This window comes from Macrobrachium nipponense, chromosome 5 (assembly GCF_015104395.2).
Source record: "Macrobrachium nipponense isolate FS-2020 chromosome 5, ASM1510439v2, whole genome shotgun sequence".
Taxonomy (NCBI): Eukaryota; Metazoa; Arthropoda; class Malacostraca; order Decapoda; family Palaemonidae; genus Macrobrachium; species Macrobrachium nipponense.
The window spans coordinates 96927370-96950049 of record NC_061107.1 but is presented as its reverse complement, the minus strand read 5'-3'; the positions used below and the strand labels follow the sequence as shown (position 1 = coordinate 96950049).

The 22680-nt window shown below is 38.4% G+C and overlaps 1 protein-coding gene across 1 annotated transcript in view; it reads right to left on the bottom strand.

Moving 5' to 3' along the window:
- The window catches only part of LOC135215538 (polyadenylate-binding protein 2-like), a 175224-nt gene that overhangs the window by 33176 nt on the left and 119368 nt on the right, over positions 1 to 22680 (bottom strand). The window contains exon 4 of the mRNA XM_064250370.1: positions 6656 to 6850. Coding sequence (XP_064106440.1) covers positions 6656 to 6850 — 195 coding nt within the window. The remainder of the gene's footprint in view (positions 1 to 6655; positions 6851 to 22680) is intronic.

The following is a 22680-nucleotide window of genomic DNA, read 5'->3' as shown; positions in this document are numbered from 1 at the left end:
GTCGGACAAGCAGTTAACTACCGTTCTCCCCTTGTTCGAAGCTTACGACCGTTCCAGCTGCCGCTAGCTATTTCCTATTGTTAGAGGACCGATGGTTTGTATTACGTATGGGAACAAAGGCGCGTTTTACCCGTCTTGCCTGTCTCCTCTTTGGACCTTAACCATTCCCCAACTCCTTGCAAGGCCTTCTTCATAGAGATGGTGGGACGCATCTTAAGGAAGGAGGATCCTTTCGATGCCTTGGTGCTGGAGAAAAGCAATCGGGGAGAAGGAGGAGCAGCCGGGTTAAGGGAGTCTCCAAACTCCTGCACCAACAGGGCCGCTAAAGTCTTGTAGTCTGACAAACCCACAGCTCTGGGGGCTTCCTCCTCCAAGACGTCTTCCAAGTCTTCCTCCGCCGTCACTCGAAGACGTTCGTGAGACGAGGCCACTTCCCCTGCAAGTCTGCCAGGGGGAACACGTCCAGAAGTAGCAGAGCGCCTGACAGGAGAGGAGCGCCTACATGGAGAAGAACATCTGGTAGGAGAGGCGCTTCTATCCGTAGAAGAGCCCCTAACAGGAGTAAGGCGCCTGCCAGAAGAGCGCCTGCGAGGAGAGGCACGTCTACCAGGAGAAGAGCGTCTGCTAGGAGAGGAGCGCCTATCAAGAGGAGCGCGCCTGCTAGAAGAGGAGCGGCTAACAGGAGAAGAGCGCCTAACAGGGGAGAGGCGCCTAGAACTTCTCGGAGAAGGGCTCCTGTCCTGAGAAGCACGTCCCTTGCGCGAAGGGGGGTTTTCCTTCCGGGAGAGAAGTCTAGACCTCTTGATCGGAAGCGCGATGTCCTTCCTGCGAGGAGGATCCTTATCCAGCGCGCCCATCAACGTTGAAAGCTGCTCTTGAAGGTACACAAGAATGCGCTTAGTGGACTTCTCCTGATCTCCTTCAGGAGAAGGCGAGAGAGGCCTCGGAGAAGAGGGAAGAGCCGCACGAGAAGCAGGGCTGTCCTGGAATCTCCTGGCTCTCTTGAATCATACGGCGACTCCTCAGGGAAGTGCTCCGGGCTGGAGTCTAAAACACTGCTGGGCGCCTTTCAGGATCTCTTCAAAGGGCGAGACTCCTCAGCCGAACTCCATCTGCGCCTTGGAGAAGCCGAATCGGATGACGAAAAGCACTTCCTAAGGATGCCTTTCCTGTGGCGATCCATGGCCCTGGGTCCAGACAACAGGGCCTGCCGAAGGGACGCCTGACCGGTGGGGATTCTCTACAACCTCCTTACGGTTTTTGACATTCCTCCTCCACTGAGCCTGGGAGTTTGGAAGAGGTCTAGATCTGGGAGCGTTGCGGAGCCGATCAGACACCACCCCTCCACTACACTGGGAACACTGCACACATCACTTCTCACAGCACTCTTACCTTCCATTGCAAGCAACTGTGATTCCATCCTGCGCAGAGCGGCTTTCATGCCAGCCATCTCTGAAGACAAATCTGCAGGTTCGATGACGGGAGAAGGGGCTGAAACTGGAGGAGAGGTTGCAACAACTACATTTTGGTTAGGTTCTAAAGCATCCTCGACTAGCTCGTTTGTACGAGACCTACTGGAGCTTCTGGACGAAGCTTTCCTAACCCTGTCCTTCTCTAACCTCTAACTTCCTCAAATAAGAAGAAAGAGAATAAGGTGACTTGGGACATCTCCAAACCGCATATGATTTTCGCCTCTGACCTTTGGTTTTGTGACGCCAGGGCAATTTATCCCAAAAATAACCATTTTTCAAATTCTATCTCCTTCCTTGATCTTTAATATTAAGACCTGGGATTACTACCATATATAGACCTGATGTAGACCTCCAATCAAATGGAGAGTTTTTTTTCTAAAAGTCATTTTTTGCTATATATGAATTTTTCAATATGGTAAAAAAATAAACCCTATAAATCACGAGAAAAAAATTTATAAAAAAAAAAGATGAAACAAAAATTGGAAAAAAGGGCTCTATTTGATTGTTCTATAATGTCTTTCTGAGTTATATACCAAATTCCAATGTTATAGCTTTAAAACTTAAGTGAGGAGATAGATTTTGAAGGTCAATAAGTATAGTTTTGAGATACGGGCGTTCAAAGGTTTCCTTCGTATTTCTATAAAGACAAAGTTAATAAATAATGATTATTATGAATGTATATTTCTTTTTTGTGTATTAATAAACAAAAACTATTTTATTTATCATAATTTATTCATAAATGATGATCCCTTTGCTCATATATCGTAGCCTGGAGCACTGCTTGAGGCAAGATGGGGCACTCCTTCCTACGTAACCCCCTCTCTCCCCTTCACTAACTCGGCTTATTACAGCGAATTTTCTTCTGTATGTTAGCGCGAGATGTTTTCCTTGTATTTTCCTCTTTGGCATGATGACATTCTTGCCGAAACAAAGATAAACAAACGTAAATGCAAGAGAATGTCAGAGGTGAAACTTGAAGGTGTACTCTTTTTACAAAGACAATTTAGTAAATCATGATTATTATGAATTTCATATTCCATTTTGGGTATTAAAAAACCAAAACTATGTTATTTATCATAAATGAAGATCTCTTTGCTCAAAGATCATAGCCTTGGGCACAGTGTGACGTGTGCTGTCAGGCAAGAAGGGGGCGTTACTAGGCGACCCTCCCCTCTCTCTTCACTAACTACGCGTATATTACGATATTCTGTAATAATACTTGAGCGATTTTTCTTCGTCTGTATATTAGCGAGATGTTTTCCTTGTCTTTTCCTCATTGGCATGATGAACTTCTTGCCGAAACATACATAAACATACGTAAATGCAAGTGAATGTCACGAGGTGAAACTCGAACGTGTAATCTACCTGAAGTCTATGGTCCAACTGATTCATGATTGAACCAGATACTCGCAGTAACTCGCTTCTGCGAGCCACGGAATCTCTACAGATGCCATTTCTCACAATTTCTTTGCCAATAATTATTAAAATTTACGATAACAAGAAATATTGCATTTTCTTGTACGGATGAATGTTTTAGGCTTATTGAGTTATGTTTACTAATTACCCTGTAACTACGAAAGTAAGAGGAATTTTGGCGAAATATTTCGTATACGTATTCTCAATTGCCATATGAAGCTCCATGAATTTTTTCATGACTTTGCATTTTTCGCCCTATACCACCATATATAGGGGTTCCGGGTGGCCCCCTTAATAGAACATTCATTACCCCGACACCTCATGCATACAGTGTGAGGATCTACCAAACCCTTCGGTAGTCTCGCCTTATAGTCATCCATCGCACACACTCAAAATACAGTACCAGCGTCAGACATATTAGAGAAATCAGAAAAAGCAAATCCTAAGAAAAATCCACAAAAGCATATGCCAAGCCAACGATCCAATACGTCACCAAAAGACAGTCCAAGAAAGATCCACGGCAAGCGAAAAAACAAAATCCAAATCAGGAGGAACCAACAATGGGTGTTGTTGGAACCGGCGACAGAGAAAATCTGATTAGAAAACGGGAATGGTTCCTAGTCCCACCACCCAGTGGCGGGAGGGTAGATCACCTGACCTACCTGTAGAGTGTGCCGCAAAATTTGAAATTCTGTCAGGGACGTCGGAGACTATAGCTAAGTATATATCTGCCGGGGAAGTTGCATGTACAAAAAAAATTTTTTCTTCCCTCCGCGCGCCGATTCCTTGTTCCTTTTCATATTAGGCATTTTATAGTTTCATATATGAAAATGTGTGCAATTTCATGCAGAATACAACCAAAAATATTTGAAGGTTGTAGCTTTTCTCATTTTCGAAATATTTGCATATAAATCACGATAAATAGAAAAAAAACCATGTTTGTTCAACTTTGACTCTACCGAAATGGTAAAAAAATGTAATAGTAAGCTAAAACTCTTACAGTCTAGTAATATTCAGTCATTTATCTTCACTTTAAAACAAATTCTAAGTCTCTAGCACAATATTTAGATTTATGGTGAATTTTTGAAAAAAACTTTTTCCTTCCTTCCGTTAGGGGTTTTATAGTTTCATATATGAAAATGTGCGCAATTTCATGCAGAATACAACAAAAAATATTTGAAGGTTGTAGCTTTTCTCATTTTTGAAATATTTGCATATAAACCACGATAAATAGGAAAAAACTACGTTCGGTCAACTTTGACTCAACCGAAATGGTCGAAAAATGCAATTGTAAGCTAAAACTCTTACAATTGAGTAACATTCAGTCATTTATCTTCACTTTAAAACAAATTCAGTCTCTAGAACAATATTTAGATTTATGGTGAATTTTTGAAAAAAACTTTTTCCTTCCCTCCGCGCGCCGATTCGCGGCCGCAAATCTCCGAAATGCGTATGTCGCATTCTCCTAATATTTGCTAATTTTCATATTAGGCGTTTTATAGTTTCATATATGAAAATGTGTGCAATTTCATGCAGAATAAAAAGAAAAAAATATTTGAAGGTTGTAGCTTTTCTCATTTTCGAAATATTTGCATATAAAAAAAATATATATATAAAAATTTCTACATTTGGTCAACTTTAACTCGTCCGAAATGGTCGAAAACTGCAATTCTAAGCTAAAACTCTTACAGTATTGTAATACTCAATCATTTGTCTTCATTTTGAAACAAATTGGAAGTCTCTAGAACAATATTTAGATTTACGGTGAATTTTTGAATAAAACATTTTTTTACGTCCGCACGTTACGAATTCATGCATCATTTTGTGATTATATTTTTTCTGTGTTGCTTTGATCGTTTTACAATGTGTTATAAATAAAAATGATCGCAATTTAGTTTAAAATACAACGAAAAAAAGTAACTCGTTAGCTTTAAACGTTTTCCGCACAGCGCAATTTGAATACAATTATATATTAAATTTTTTTTTTCGCTATCATATATCGCATCATTTATATATGATAATGATATTTTTTTTCATTTCTGATGGTTGCATACTAAACTTCAGGCAATGACAAAAAAAAGGAGCCAAAAGTGAACTCTTAATCTTGAAAACTAAGCGCGCTGTGATTTTTTGAAAAAATTATTTTTTCCGCTTCCGCGCTCACTCCCAGACCAGCCTGGCATACGGGAGACAATTTTGATTATATCGCTTCGGCGTAAGAGGGTTAATATCATAATGTGAATCTGTTCATGCATTTGCTGGTTATCAGAACTGGACGAGGCTTAGCCTGCCACGGACAAGCCCGCGATGCTGTGATTCATACCAGCGATATAGACTGAGAAGTGGTGCAAGGAAAAGCCCGTGATTAACTGAATCCGTGATTTCTGATCCGCGACTAAGCGAGGCCCCACTGTATTTAATGCAATTCCGAGCTAATTTTCTTGCTTCTAGTTAGCATAAAGAATATCTAGATACTTGACTTATATGAGACAAGGTTATTTTTTCTTATATACATGTTTATGGGTGGAAATATGAATTGAATATGTCTCGTTGTGACTGCGAACTAATTTCTTTTTTTTTTAATGACAGATTACGTTGTCGTCATTTACTGCGTTAAAATTTCTGTGATTCCGTTCGCAATTTTCCTTTATATCATCGTAAAACGAACTTTACGTTATTTATCTTATATTGGCATGAAACCAATATCTTATATTGGGATTAAACCAAGAGTAAAATGTGTTCTTTCAAGCACAGTAGTTTTGATTAAAATGATTTTATCTCAATTTTATCTATGGTTGTGTTTGATGGCATACGTTTACTAGAGTTTTATCCTTGTTGCCGATGCACGATAATAGCCATTAGCAGCTTGAACAGTTTTCTCAGCTTCAGTTATAACTAGGTTTAAATTTAAAAGTATATTTACCTATTGATCTTTGATCTATAGCAAATAAAGTTACTATGTTAAGATATCTCAGTTCTATTCTACATAACGTCATTTTTAACAACTACAGTAATAGTGTACTATTACTGTAGTACGATGATTGAAATACAAGCCAAACAGATGTTATCCAATTCAGTTGTACTTAGAAAAAAAAAAATTGTTTCTCATTCGGTTGTTCATGGCTGTACACGTTTACACAACAATTATGATGTTAAAACCAAACTTTCTTCATTCACTTTTGCTGTTTTTGAACTTATGTAACTACAAGATGGGATAAAGTTAGGCTACTGTAATTTGGTCTCTCATAAAATCAGATTATCGCAAGACAAATTATTGTAACAAACACTACAGCTACCTGTACACTGTATAAAACCTTATTATATCTTTACATACTCTAGACAACCAAAGGATTAAAGCTAGGCTTTTTTTTACTTTACAGTATCTATAATATATTATAATGTACTGTACAGCATAGTAAATTCTATAGTACTATACAGCATAAATATAATTTTAATTATTGTGCCATTGCAGGATTACAGCGCCATTTGACTGGTCTAGGGCACTGTTAACTGGTCTACAATTTCGATAGAAGGTGTGCGGCGGACATAGGCTTTAAAATCGCTTAGTGTCGAAAATCACTTGGCGTCAGCAGCCAGGAACGGAACCCCTGCCGCTAACCGAGGGCGGCCTTTATAGATATATATTATATATAATATAACAAATAACCTTTGTTAATTCCTACAGTATACCAATGTGAACTGCACCCCCTGTCCCTTCATGGTAAGACTAATTTAGTATTACAGTAACACCTAAAATATGGATTTACCTTTAGTTGCCTTCCTCTGAACAAAGACTCATCTAAAGCCATTGCCATTTGCACAGAATCTTTTTCAGAAAACTCTATATATGCAAAACCTTTAGGATGGCCATCAAACTTGTTACACAAAATAGTGACTCTGTTAACTCCACCACAACCATGGAAATGCTGTTCAAGCTCTTCTGCTGTTGCACCATAGTCAACCTGAAAGTGATGAAAAGCAGTTAATAGCAAAATCAAGGGCACAACTACTAATTAAGTCATATACCACTGCATTTCCCAGAGTTGTTACTAATGGAACTTTAAAAATTGTGCATGAGGGCATGCTAAACTTATTTTCAGTTTATATACTCTCAAGAGTGGTGAAACTTTTTCATAACAAACTATACAAACATAAGCACTCTTTAGTAACAAACTATACAAACATAAGCATAATAATTCAATTCCAAAGAAATAACCAAGTTAAATCTGTAATGAATAAAGCCTGATAATTCCACCTTGTATTCCTAATGCATCAAATTTTGAGACTAGAAGGACTAGAAGCCTTAATGCAGTGCGAGTAATTCAGAGAGAAGATTATTTGTCATGAAAAAGCAAGGCCTGCTACAAGCCAAGCCCTCAAACAACTTTCTTTCATCATAATTACCCAATGCTGCATATTTCACATACAAAAGTTCAGACTATCACTGTTGACTACATATATAATTTAATCAATCTGGTGAGCTAAACTGACTATGGACAATATGCTTACAAGTTCTATTCTTAATTTTTTCTAGAAAGAGTTCAATATTTTGAAATTTATCGTATTTGCCCATGTATAAGAACATTCTCGTATAAGACACACCCCTATTTTACAAGGATATTTTATGGAAAAAACAATTTTATTATGTTTCATCATCCATTTATTTTAAAATAATTTTAAATTATTTTGTAAGGGAAAAAATATGATTCTGTGAATGAAATGCAATAGTGTGAGAGTATACTGGAAAAAAAGATAGACTTCATATGAAATCTATAACAAATTAACAATGGGAGGTGCTATGGTTTTGTTTACATCCACTCACTGCAAATGGCTGACAGGCTAACTACTGACAATCATTAGCAATTTTTCATAAATTTGTGATAACAGACTGATAATTCAGCTTGTTTTCAATATGACAAATTTTCTGAGATAATTTGTATTTTTCATAGCTACAAACCTTCGGTCTTAACAATAGGATAATTTCTAGCTCCTAGCTGGAACTGGTTAAATCACAGATGAAAGCAAGAAATCTTGCTTTCATTGGGTGAAGAGTGGTCCTTCTACGCCACCGAGTCAGTCTTTTCTTAACCGCCTGGGCGCGAGTTGTGGAATTAGGCGTATTTTTAATGTTCTATTATTAGCATCAATTTTGTGTCTCTCCAGTGTGCTCACTGAAGGAAAGGCCTAGCCTAGCCTACGGCGCACGGTCTCCCAACTGTAATACGGCCACATTGGATGCAGGGCAGTTTTTTTTATACATTTATAAACAATTTAGCATAAAAGCATAAATGAAGAGCAAATTCCAAAATGAAAGTCATACAAAACATAAAGACTGCTACTACAATGTTAATAATATTACATGAATACCATAGTGTCTTGTGATACATTATCAAATTTCTTGGGTATTGTAGATTTTCTTAAATAACTTGTAATTTAATAGTATGGATGATGCTAAAACTATGAGCGAATATTGAGGGAAACAAACAAAACAGGAGATGGAATGTGCATTATTTGGGAACTTAATCAAGTCCAAATACCTGAATTGATTACTTCAGACTTGTATATTGGAACATAGAAATATTACGAAGAGTAAAACCACAGCATTTTACATAATGGTATACTTCAGCATGATCTGGAGATGATCAGTGACCATGATGAAAAGGTGCAATAGTTATCCAGGGGCAGGGATTGGGCCTTACTCTCCTGCAGTCACATACAAACCACTTTTCCCTTGAGCTCTTGAGGACAAAGCAGGATGGGCGACAAGAGAAATTTGATAAAATTATCTGTTTTGTATGCCAAAGAAAAACACTAAACTTTATTACTTGTTCCTAATAAAATACAAACCTTGGCCTTATATGCAGGAGACACTCCTATGGCGAGTCATTTTCATCAAAATATTGGATGTTGAAAACCTATCTGGAAATGTTATAATCCTAACTGTGAGTGACCAAAGGGAGCAATAACCCCTGTAATGTACCTTGGTCTGGCATAAGGGTTTCAGTGGTAGGACCCATGACCCCAGAGAGGGTGAAGGGTGTTGCTTGAGTCCAGAAAATATGGTCCAACTTATCTAATGCCTCACCAAATCTCGAAGCCTTCGCCCATCAAAATGAACCTGGCATATCAGTGATACCTCGAGATACGAAAGGCTCAACTTACGAAAGACTTGAGATACGAAAGCCAATGCGAAAAATTTAACGGCTCTACGTACGAAAAGTTTTCAAGATACAAAAGGTTTCTGAAAGTCCGAGATTCGCCTGGATAACAATTTTGAAACTAGCACCGCGCGCCGCCATCTTAGTACTAGTAGACTCCCCACCATCCTCCTGCTCTCCCATTGGTTCCTGATGCTAGTCACCACCGTGAAATCCTTATCTCCTATTGGACAGCATCCCTCCCATCATGCATCTTAGACGTATACGTGGTGGCGTACCTATCTCGGCCTCTTCGTACCAACATCGTTATCGTACGCACACGGCATTCGTTCGGTCCAACGATTTCGTTTAGTAACAAATTCGTTAGTGATTTCGTTGCAGTACTATGATCGTGTTGTGTGAAAAATTTATTGTGTTACTTATATGTAAATTACGTACAAGATAACATAGTCATGGGTCCCCAGAAAGTTGAAATTCACAGAAAGAAGCGCATGCTCTCTTTAGAGACAAAGATGGAGATCATCAAGAAGTACGAAGCTGGTATGCGATCGAGTGTGATCGCAAAGGAATACGGACGTAATCCGTCGACAATAGGCACCATCCTTAAACAGAAGGATGCCATTAAAGCAGCTACACCTTCCAAGGGCATCACTATTTTGTCCAGCAAGAGGACTCACGTGCACGACGAGATGGAACAGCTGCTCCTCGTCTGGATAAAAGACAAAGAAATCGCTGGCGATACGGTGACGGAGACAGCAATCGCCCACAAGGCCAGCGTTATTTTCGGCGATTTGATTGACCAGGCGGAAGACGACGGAGGGGAAGGGACTTCAACGCAAACCCCAGAGTTCAAGGCTTCGCATGGCTGGTTCGAGAAATTCCGTAAACGGACTGGCATTCATTCAGTGGTGCGTCATTGGGAGGCTGCCAGCTCGGACACGAAAGCGGCCGAAGCATTTAAGAAAACTTTCAACGAGATGATGACCAAGGAAGGCTACAGTTCTCAGCAAGTCTTCAATTGTGATGAGACTGGCCTTTTTTGGAAAAAAATGCCTCGTCGGACGTACATCACGGAGGAAGAGAAGAAGCTACCCAGGCATAAGCGTTGCACTCGGCAAGTCCATGGGGCTGGTCGTCGACGAGGACAACATCAACGACCTTCTCGAGGAGCACCAAGAGGAGCTTACGACAGATGACCTGAAGGAGTTGGAGGCCATGCAACACAACGTCGTTCAAGAGGAGTTCTCTAGCAGCGGCGAGGAAGAGGAGGAGGAGCCAATGACAACGGCAGAAATTAAGGATGTTCTAGCCGCTTTTCATAAAGTGCAATCGTTTATCGAAAAAAGACACCTCGAAAAGGCTCACACAGGTCGTATGCTTGCGCAGTTCGATGACGTTTGCCTGAGTCGTATCAGGAACATTGTGAAAAGTAGGCAGAAGCAATCTTCCTTGGATCGTAATTTTTTAAGGAGGCCTTCAGCATTAGCAGGAGTAAGCAAAAAGGAAGAACCAAGTGATAAAAACAAAGTTGAAAGCAAAAAGGAAGAACCAAGTGATGAAAAAACGGAACGTTGGAAGTAGTGATGAAGTTGAAATTCGGTTAAAAAAAAAAAAAAAAAGCCTACGTAAGTTAAAAAAAAAAAAATTAAAAATCAAAAAAAGAAAAAAAACTTTTATTTTTAATATTTTGTAAAGTTAAGTGTTACAGTTTTGTTAATGTGTTTCGTAAATTTTAGTTTTATAGTTTTCCTTAAATTTTTTGTGTTTTCGTAAAGTTAAGTGTATGTAACGTACGTACGTTATCTGCCGTTTGTCCTCCTACTCCTCTGCCGCCACTTTCGGAGATAGCCTCATTCGAAAGGTAAGCTTCCACATTTTACGTTACAGATATAATATTTCTTGTACACTAATATACACTTTATTTACAGGTTTTGCATTTTTATTATTAATTTAGGTATTGAATGGTCCAAATTGTTGTATTTCATTGTTTATAGGTCAATTTAGCTTTATTATGAAATTTACTGGGGTGTTTTTGGAGGGCTTGGAACGGATTAGCCATTTAACATGTAAAATGTGGTCCAAGATACGAAAACCTCATGATACGAAAGGCGCCTCGGAACGGTTTAATTTCGTATCTCGAGGTACTACTGTATGCAATTGTAAAAGGCAATAAAAAGAATATGACCATGTTCACAAAGCTCAACAAGGCAAATATGAATCAGTCCATGCCCACAATTCATAAGCAAGATGTAACAATGCTCATACCACTGCATGAAGGCAAAATGGTTCGCATTGGTAAACCTGACTAAAATGGGAGAGGTAACAATGAAACCAGATACTGTGTCAGCCTGTAATAAAAATGAGACTGGGTGACAAGTGTGACATGCAGGTTAGTTTTACAAAATGCTTTTAAAAATCCAGGGAGTGGTATGTAAAGCTATTCTTTCATTTAGTAGTTGTTTTCAAGTTTATATAATTGTAACCGTTGCTAAAAAGAAACCATCCAAAAATATTTCAATTTAACCCATAAACGCCTATTGGACGTATTAAACGATGACAAAATTTGTCTGTTGGGTGCTGAATTGACGTACGAAACGTCAACGCAAAAAAGTTTTTTTTAAATTCGCAGAAAAATAGTAACAGGCCTACTCGACGAAAACTTTTGAATCATGCACCTTGAGGGATACTGGGAGTTCACAGATCAAACTGTGGTTTTACTTACAATCGTTACACAGGCGCGCAAGCGCGAATTTCTTTCTTCTCACACTAAAAAGCATGAGCGACACATCTCAGAAATTATTTTGTCACTTTGACATAATTTTTGCACCATTTTATATTACCCGTTACATAGTTTTATATATGAAAATGTGCGCAATTTCATGTAGAATGCAACAAAAAAACAACTCATGGTTGTAGCTTTTATCAGTTTTGAAATACTTTCATATAAATAACGATGTGCCAAAATTTCAACCTTCGCTCAACTTTGACTCTACCGAAATGGTCGAAAAACGCAATTATAAGCTAAAACTCTTATATTCTAGTAATATTCAATCATTTACCTTCATTTTACAACAAATTGAAAGTCTCTAGCACAATATTTCGATTTGTGCTGAATTTATGAAAAAAAAATTTCTTTACGTCCACGCGGTAACTCTTCCAAAAAAATCAGAAATTTTTTTGTCCGATTGTTGTAATGTTTGCACTGTTTCATATTAGCCGTTACATAAAGTTTTATATATGAAAATGTGTGCAATTTCATGTAAAATACAAAAAAAAAAACATGGTTGTAGCTTTTCAGTTTGAAATATTTTCATATAAATAACAATAAGTGCCAAAATTTCAACCTTCGGTCAACTTTGACTCAACCGAAATGGTCGAAAAAAGCAATTGTAAGCTAAAACTCTTATATTCTATTAATATTCAATCATTTACCTTCATTTTACAACAAATTGGAAGTCTCTAGCACAATATTTTGATTTATGGTGAATTTTAGAAAAAAACCTTTTTCCTTACATCCACGTGGAACTCTTCCAAAAATATCAGAAATTTTTTCGTCCTTTGTCATAATGTTTGCACTGTTTTATATTGGCCGTTACATAGTTTTACTTATGGAAATGTGCGTAATTTCATGTAGAATACAACTAAAAACAACCCATGGTTGTAGATTTTATCAGTTCTTAAATATTTTCATATAAATAACAATCGGTCAACTTTGACTCAATCGAAATGGTCGAAAAACACAAATGTAAGCTAAAACTCTTATATTCTAGTAATATTCAATCATTTACCTTCATTTTGCAGCAAATTGGAAGTCTCTAGCACAATATTTCGATTTATGGTAAATTTAAAAAAAAAACTTTTTCCTATGTCCATGCAGTAACTGCCGAAAAAATCAATTTTTTTTTGTCCAATTGTTATAATGTTTGCACAGTTTTATATTAGCGGTTACATAAAGTTTTATATATATGTGCACAATTTCATGTAGGATACAACATAAAACAACCCATGGTTGTAGCTTTTATCAGTTTTGAAACATTTTCATATAAATAACGACAAGTGCCTAAATATCAACCTCCGGTCAACTTGGACTCGACCAAAATGGTAAAAAAACGCAATTGTAAGCTAAAATTATTACATTCTAGCACAATATTTCGATTTATGGTGAATTTTTAAAAAACTTTTTCCTTTTTTTTTATCAGTTCTTAAATATTTTCATATAAATAAAATATCAACCTTCGGTCAACTTGGACTCGACCAAAATGGTAAAAAAACGCAATTGTAAGCTAAAATTATTACATTCTAGCACAATATTTCGATTTATGGTGAATTTTTGAAAAAACTTTTTCCATTTTTTTTATCAGTTCTTAAAAATGTTCATATAAATAACGATGTGTCAAAAATCAGAAATTTTTTTGTCCGATTGTTGTAATGTTTGCACCGTTTTATATTAGCCATTACATGAAGTTTTATATATGAAAATGTGCATAATTTAATGTAAAATACAACAAAAAAACCACCCATGGTTGTAGCTTTTATCAGTTTTGAAATATTTTTATATAAATAATGATGTGCCAAATTTTCAACATTTGCTCAACTTTGACTCGACCGAAATGGTAAAAAAACGCAATTGTAAGCTAAAACTACTACATTCTAGTAATATTCTATTATTTAACTTTATTTTGCAACAAATTGTAAGTCTCTAGCACATAATTTTGATTTATGGTGAATTAATGAAAAAACTTTTTCCTTATGTCCGTGTGGTAACTCTTCCGTAAAAATCAGAAATCTTTTCGTCCGATTGTTGTAATGTTTGCACCATTTTATATTAGCCGTTACATAAAGTTTTATATGAAAATGTGTACAATTTCATGTAGAATACAACAAAAAACAACCCATGGTTGTAGCTTTTATCACATTGGAAATATTTTCATATAAACAACGATAAATAGAAAAAAGTCAACCTTCGGTCAACTTTAACTCAACCGAAATGGTCAAAAACTGCAATTGTAAGCTACAACACTTACAGTCTAGTAATATTCAATCAATTACCTTCATTTTGCAACAAACAGGAAGTCTCTAGCACAATATTTCGATTTATGGTGATTTTTTAAAACAACTTTTTCTTACATCCGCAAGTTACGAATTCATGCATCGTATTGTGATAATATTTTCTCTGTGTTGCTTTGATCGTTTTACTATTTGTTATATACCAAAATCATCGCAATTTAGTGTACAATACAACGAAAAAATAATTAACTCATTAGCATTAGCCGTTTTGCTCACAGCGCGATTCGTGCACAATTATATATGAAATTTTTTTTTGCACTATCATATATTCCAATATTTATATATATATATTTTTCATTTTTGATGGTTGCATACTAAACTTCAGGCAATAACAAAAAAAGGAGCCATTAACCCTCTCACACCGATTGGACGTATTAAACGTTGACATAAATTGTCTGACGGGTGCCGATTGGACGTATGGTACGTCAATAAAAAAAGTTTTAGTTAAAATTTGCGGAAAAATACTTATAGGCCTACCAGGCGAAAACTTTTGAATCACGCGCTTTGGGGGATGCTGGGAGCTCACAGATCAATGCGTTGTTTTGTTTACAGTCGGTACGCAGGCGCGCAAGCGCGAATTTCTTTCTTATCGCACTAAAAAGTATCAGTGACATATCTCAAAATTATTTTGTCACTTTGACATAATTTTTGCACCATTTTATATTACCCGTTACATAGTTTTATATATGAAAATGTGCGCAATTTCATGTAGAATATAACAAAAAAATACTTATGATTGTAGCTTTTATCAATTTTGAAATATTTTCATATAAATAACGATAAGTGCCAGAATTTCAACCTTCGGTCAACTTTGACTCAACCGAAATGGTCGAAAAAGGCAATTGTAAGCTAAAACTCTTATATTCTAGTAATATTCAATCATTTACCTTCATTTTGCAACAAATTGGAAGTCTCTAGCACAATATTTTGATTTATGGTGAATTTATGAAAAAAACTTTTTCCTTACGTCCGCGCGTAACTCTTCTGATAAATTTTTTCGTGCAATTGTCGTAATGTTTGCACCATTTTAAATTAGCCGTTACATAAGGTTTTATATATGGAAATGTGCACAATTTCATTCACAATACAGCTACAACCCATGGTTGTAGCTTTTATCAGTTTTGAAATATTTTCATATAAATAACCGAAATGGTCGAAAAACGCAATTGTAAGCTAAAACTCTTATATTCTAGTAATATTCAATCATTTACCTTCATTTTGCAACAAATTGGGAGTCTCTAGCACAATATTTCAATTTATAGTGAATTTATGAGAAAAAAAAAAAAAAAAAAAAAAAAATCTTCCTTACGTCCGGGCGGTAACTTTTCCGAAAAAAATCAGAACTTTTTTCGTCCAATTGGCGTAATGTTTGCACCATTCTAAATTAGCCATTACATAAAGTTTCATATATGAAAATGTGCGCAATTTTATGTAGAATACAACTAAAAATAATTGAATGTTGTAGCTTTTCTCAATTACGAAATATGTGCATTAAATCACGATAAATAGAAAAAAACCACGTTCGGTCAACTTTGACTCTACCGAAATGGTCGAAAAACGCAATTGTAAGCTAAAGCTCTTACAGTCTAGTAATATTCAGCCATTTATCTTCATTTTGAAACAAATTTGAAGTCTCTAGAACAATATTTAGATTTATGGAGAATTTAAAAAAAAAACTTTCCTTCCCTCCGCGCCCCGATTCTCCGCCACAAATCTCCGAAATGCGTACATCGCATTCTCATAATATTTGCTCAGTTTCATATTAGGCGTTTCATAGAGTTTTAGATATGAAAATGTGCGCAATTTCATGTAAAATACAACAAAAACTAATTGAAGTTATAGCTTTATTCATTTTTGAAATATTTGCACATAAAAAAAATATATATAAAAATTTCGACATTCGGTCAACTTTAACTCGTCCGAAATGGTAAAAAACTGCAATTCTAAGCTAAAAACTCTTACAGTATAGTAATATTCAATCATTTGTCTTCATTTTGAAACAAATTGGAAGTCCCAAGAGCAATATTTAGATTTATGGTGAATTTAAAAAAAAAACATTTTTTTATGTCCGCGCGTTATGAATTCATGCATCATTTTGTGATAATATTTTCTCTGTGTTGCTTTGATCGTTTTACAATATGTTATATACCAAAATGATCGCAATTTAGTGTACAATACAACGAAAAAAAATAAACTCGTTAGCTTTAACCATTTTGCTCACAGCGCGATTTGAATACAATTATATAAATTTTGTTTTTGCGCTATAATATATCGCATTATTTATATGTATATGATATTTTTTTTCATTTCTGATGGTTGCATACTAAACTTCAAGTAATGACAAAAAAAGGAGCCAAAAATGAACTCTTAATCTTGAAAACTAAGCGTGCTATGATTTTTTGAAAAATGTTATTGTCATGATACAATAAAGTTTTATGCATACTTACCTGGCAGATACATACTTAGCTATAGACTCCGTCGTCCCCGATAGAAATTCGAATTTCGCGGCACACTCTACAGGTAGGTCAGGTGATCTACCGCCCCGCCGCTGGTGGCGGGAATAGGAATCATTCCCGTTTTCTAAGACAGATTTTCTCTTCCACCTGTCTCCTGAGGGGAGGTCGGGTGGGCCATAAACCGTATATATCTGCCAGGTAAGTATGCATAAAACTTTATTGTATCATGACAATAACATTTTTATGCATTTAACTTACCTGTCAGATATATACTTAGCTGATTGGCACCTTTGGCGGAGGGTAAGAGACAGCTAATTTACTGAATAGACAGGAAACAACATACGTTGTAGGTAATAAATAAATAAAACCTTGGTTCCTATGTGTTTAGACGAAGGGTTGACCTCCTAGCTATTGCTAGGACTCTGTTTCGTCTCAAGAGCCTCAGCGAGGATGTGACCTATGGCTAAGAGTTCTTGTAGATCTTTCAATGGGGTCTTATCCACTTACTTGACAGAATCTAATGGTTATTTGTCAAAGGGGTCCTATCCACTTACATGACAAAACACCTATGCCTACTGGCATAATTAAGTAGCACAACACCGATCCCGATCACCTGATCCTAACACGAGGGTTTGTGCTTAATTTGAAAAGAGCTATCCCCAAACTCATTTCAAATAACCCAAAGAAAATGGCTTTATACCTATTGTTAAAATAAAATTTTTTAACTCACTAGTTAAGGATCAGTGTCGGCTCCCTATCCCAGCAACGTATCCGTAGACACGTAACCAAGAGAGAAGGATCTCTCATAGGTCAACTTGACCTCCTTCGTGCAAAGAGAAGACAACACAGAGTTGCATCTCCCGTAAATTACAGCTAATATGTCTCTCACGACATATTGTTATGGAAAGAACAAGAATTGTCAAAAGCTCGCACTTCAAGCGCTTTTAATTCTCAGCTGTTTGAAGGAAACATCAAGTTACTTAAGAAGTGCTTTAGAGATCACACTGTTCCAAAGAAGACCAGGGCTTTCTTTGAAATTGATCTCTTCTGGATGAAGCCTAGAGCCTGGCTTGTGCCTGGCTGGCGCCTCGTGCCTGTCTGACGCCTCGCGCTTGGCTGGCTCATGTTGCTTGCCTGGCGCCTCGCGCCTGGCTAGTGCCTTGCGCCTGCCTGGAGCCTCGCGCCTGGCGCCTGGCTGACTTCTCCCCACTTGCTGGAGCTTCGAGCTTGTTAAGAGTCTCGAGGAAACTGGCGATGCCCACATCGGACACTTTTTCCGATTTATTTGCCTCTAGCGCATCTGCGCCAGGTTGGAGGCACGCTCCTTCTCCTCATCAGACAATGACAGTGTTTATTTGGACTGTCTTCCTCTGGCGTCTTTACGCCTGTTCTGGTATTTTGGCGCCTGATTGGCGCTACATTGTCCGAAAGTCCTGAACATCCACAATCGTTTATCAGGAGACTGGAGAAGGGTGGAAGAAATTCTTTCACTTTGAGCTTTTGGTCTCTCCGGTAAGGGGAGGTGATTGTAATCAGCTACATCCAGTAGCCGATAGGATATCTAACCGTACGAGAGATAAGTCTTCCTCCGAGGAGGGTCCTTCTTGAATACTTCCGTGCTCACGAGATCTCTTCTTACATGTTGAAGGGGTGTCTCGTTGCAGAATCTTCCCTATCCTTGCCCGAAGGAAGGGAAGAAGCCTGGAAGCGGAAGGGACTCCGAGCTTGAAAATTGGGATTACTCCTGATTTCTAGCCTCTTTTATTGTAGGCCATCGAACACCTTCTGGGAAGCATTTCGAGCCGTCATCGCATACCAAAGACTCTTCTTACATGTTGAAGGGGTGTCTCGTTGCAGAATCTTCCCTATCCTTGCCCGAAGGAAGGGAAGAAGCCTGGAAGTCGAAGGAGACTCCGAGCTGAAATTGGGAGTACTCCTGATTTCTAGCTCTTTATTGTATCCCTCTGAACACCTTCTGGGAAGCATTTCGAGCCGTCATCGCATACCAAAGACTCTGTAGGCAAATGTTTGAACCATTCTACTGTAGATGAAAACGTAAGTACTCTGCCTGGACAACGAAACCTCTATCTGAAAACACTGAATCAGGAATAGGGGGTTTTAGTTCTTTTGCCAGACATACTATGCTGGCAAGAACCCATTGTCTAGTCTCCATAGAATCTGATGCGAGATTCCAATGCTCAAAAAATTCACTTGTCTTCTTGGTCGTTTAGGACCCAGAGAAACAAAGAATTCCCTCATAAAAATTTCTCAAAGAAGTTTGATGAGGAGCAGTTCCATCTTGTCGGAACATGGAATCTGTGGCCACAAAAAAGATCCCATTAGAAGTACATGATATCCTACTCTTGTCATATTGAGGTATATATCGTATAAGATCCCGAAGATCTTAATCCTCTGCTATCTCCAATTCCCTTTGTAGAGACAGAGTATAGCCTTTTACTGCGTTCTTTGATAGCAGATATATACAAAGGTGATTCTTCCCTCTGAAAGGGAAGAAAAAACCGCTATGTGGTTCACAGAGGTATCGGAAGAGGACAGTTTCCTCATTCCCTCTAGCACAATCTGCAGCAATTCTATGTCTAGGCCATGACTATTGTCATCTACCTTGAAAAATCCTCTCATTTATGTCCACTTCTGGTCAGTCTGCATGCAGACAGACTCAGAGTGGAGAGGTTGTTAAGGTCCATTTAATAATAGATGCTGATAGAATATCCAAACTCTCTTGGAAAAGACTTCCAAAAACATGCTGTGAGAAGAACGTGACCTCTGTGAATCCAACCTCTCTGAGGCCAAAATGAGGCATAAAGTATTATCCTCTCTTTCTTTGACGCCCTTTATCTTAAATTCTGTAAAGAATTTATATTTATATTTAGGGGAAAAAAGACTAAAGTATATTCCCCTTTCTATAAAATATATTTAGGGGAAAAAAGACTAAAGTATATTCCCCTTTCTATAAAATAAAGATGGCATATATTGCTACCTCTCTTGGTTCGAGGAAAAGGAAGCATTCTATAGGAAGCCTGTTCGTCTTCTACCTTGCTAAGAAATCTATGAAGAAGACTTTCCGCAGGTTCTCACAACTCTTTCCAATAAATGTTAGACATACGTTAACAGTTATTATCGTCGATCGAGAAGGTTCTCACGGACATGCAAAATCTTGCATCGAACCTCTTAAGGATCGTTACGTTCCCTGTCTGTTTTCCAAATAGGTTCTCTTTTTTAACGAGAACAGGAGCAAAAAAAAAAAGAGATTCTCGATGCTCTTTGCGATATGAGAGAGTCGTGGAATTGGCCTAAGTGATAAAAAGGGTAACGAAATCAGGAACGATTCTTGTCGTTACCGAGCCTGCTGTCCGAGAGGCTACTGGATTCTTAGGTTAATAACTCGCTAAAACAAGAAAATATCTTGGATGGTGCTCTTGGCCCATTGCGCCAGGCTGGCGCTTCTGGCACAATTTTGCGCCAGGCTGGCGCTTCTGGCGCATTGCGCCAGGTTGGCGCTTCTAGCGCTTTGCGCCAGGCTGGCGCTTTCTTCTAATTCTCTTTATGTTATGTGTCAGAACATCTGTGCCTTTATGGTACCCGACCTCCTTTCACATGTTAATTCCGTTCTTAGTAGGAAAAAACTCTTATATATGAAGTATAGTCCATTCAGGGAAACCATTTCTGCCACGAAGAGAATGTTTCCCATCCCACTCATCCATCTTCTCTTGAGCAATATCCGATTCTAAAAAGGTTGTGTGCGTTTCTCGAAAGACTTGACCATACCGTAGTCTTAAAGTGATTTCTCTACTACATCCATCTTCTCACTAAGCATGTATTCTAATAAGCCATGCTTTCGTAAGCATTATATAATATAATGTTCTACTGCGTTAGAATCCTTTAATAATGTTACCTACGGTAAACAGCATTGAAAGGTTATAATATCTTTCTTATTGAAAGCTTCTTAGCAAAAGGCAGACAATATTTTATTTGTGTTAGCTTAACTATCTCCTCCATTCGAGACTAAGTCCATGATTGTAGGGGGGATATACGGTTAACCATTCGATCCCGATGGAGAGATGTAAACGACTACTCATGACCGAGAACCGGATGGTACTGTATTGGCCTTAGAATGACAGCCTGGCAGTCTCGCTCGCTGCCTGACTGCATTCATCATGAGTTGCCAGTTACTTCATTCAATGAAGGAATATAATAAAATTATTCTCGAGCCTAAGGAAGCTCTTAATAATGCAAATTTAAGCCAAACAACCTTTGTTAAATACCGAAGCTAAGTAGGTATTATCGTAACAAACCTTTCAAGCGAAGTCCTTACCAGGAAAAAACCTGTAAGGATATAGATAATTCCGTAGCGAACCACAAAGGCAACTCTGGTATGGGTATATGACTTGTCATTCAGTAGTCGTATATAGCAAGTCTTGCTACTACATTCTTTCCTCTCCGATTCAGAGAGAGAAAGGAAATCTTGCCCTCTTCGTTCTTTTCGCCAATAAACACGAATTAGTATTAGTCGAAAGAGATTGCAATGAAAACTCTAGGATCGAAGAGAATCCCTCAAATTTTTATTCTCTTGGATATAAGGCCGTATTCTATGCCTCTATTATTTGGAAGAGCCTCTAATCAATGAATGAGAGCTCGTACGAATCTTGTTTAATTTGCTAACGATCCTGAGAAAAAATTCCATCATCTTAGATCTAAGTCCTCCTGACAAGAATGACGGCCGCCTGTGCGACATATTGCATTCTTCTCAGGAGACAGCTGTGCTTGCGGCAGATTTCCACCAGAAACGGACATATCGTGAACAGGACGACGGCCGCCTGTGCGGCACCTTTCGTCTCTGTCCAGAGAAATCTGCTCCTGGTCCAAATCATAAAGAGACGCTTCCTGGTTGATTTCTCCGTATGATTCTTTTGAGGAAGATCTTGGCGCTTGGTGCTTAACCGTTGCCGAAAGTCTGGTTTGTTCAATGCGCTTGGACGTATCTGTCCGTCTCGGACCGTGTCGTCTGTCCGAGCTGTCCACCTATGGAACTTGGCGCTTGGCTGGTGTCATTCCAGTACGACACTTCTGCCTGTCCGTCTTGTCCGCTTCTGGCGCCTGTCGCCCGGACGGAGTTGCCTGCGCACGACATTTTGTCCAATCCAGGCTGTCCGCCTTGTCAAGGTTGTCCGCAATCGGCACGAGTCGCTTGGACATAGTTGTCCGCATAGGACATATCCGCCTGCCCGGCTTTCCTGTCCGAGTAGTCCAATTCTGGCGCCGAGCGCCTGGGTGGTTCTGTCCAACTCGGACACTTTTCGTCATTGTCCGTATGTTGCGTCTCAATCCTATGAGTTTTCGTCCTTCTTTCTTTATTCCTCTCTGTACTCGTACGAGGAGTAGAGGAGATAAGTCTGGAGTCCGGAACGCCCGTAGGACGAGATCTCTTAACAGGAAGAAAATCGTCCTTTCTCCTCGGAAAGTCTTTTCTCAATTCTTCCTTTTCTTTGCCATGAATAAGAGAAAGCGCTCTGGAAGGCGTAGGAGATCGAGATATTGTCCTCTTGGCTCTTTTCCTTTCGTAGGGAGAATCGTCCGGGAAACGTTCCGGGCTCGAGTCCAACGTCGGAGCTTTCCAACTCCTCTTGATCAGGCGCGACAGTTCGTCGGAATTCCATCCACTTCTTCGAGGAGACGAATCGGAAGACGAAAAGCACTCTTTTAGGATGCCCTTCCAATGGCGATCCTTGGCAGTCTGGGACGCTACAGATTCTGCCGAGGGGACGCCTGACCGGTGGGGATTCTCCGTAACCTCCGTACGACTGTCGACATTCCTTCTCCTCTGGGCCTGGGAGCTTGGAAGAGGTCTAGGTCTGGGAGCGAGACAGAGCCGATCAGACGCACCCTCCACTTCAATGGGGAACACTATATTCACTTCTTACCTTTTTAGAGCTCGCTTTTGAGCTACATCCATTATCTTCAAATTTGCATATATAAATTTGTAGTTTCTGTGGAGTAAGAAGGTAATGAGGATGCAACAACTACTAGTACTGCTAATACTCTAACTGCTCGTTAGCACAAACGCTATTAAAGCTTATAAAGTAAGCGTATCTA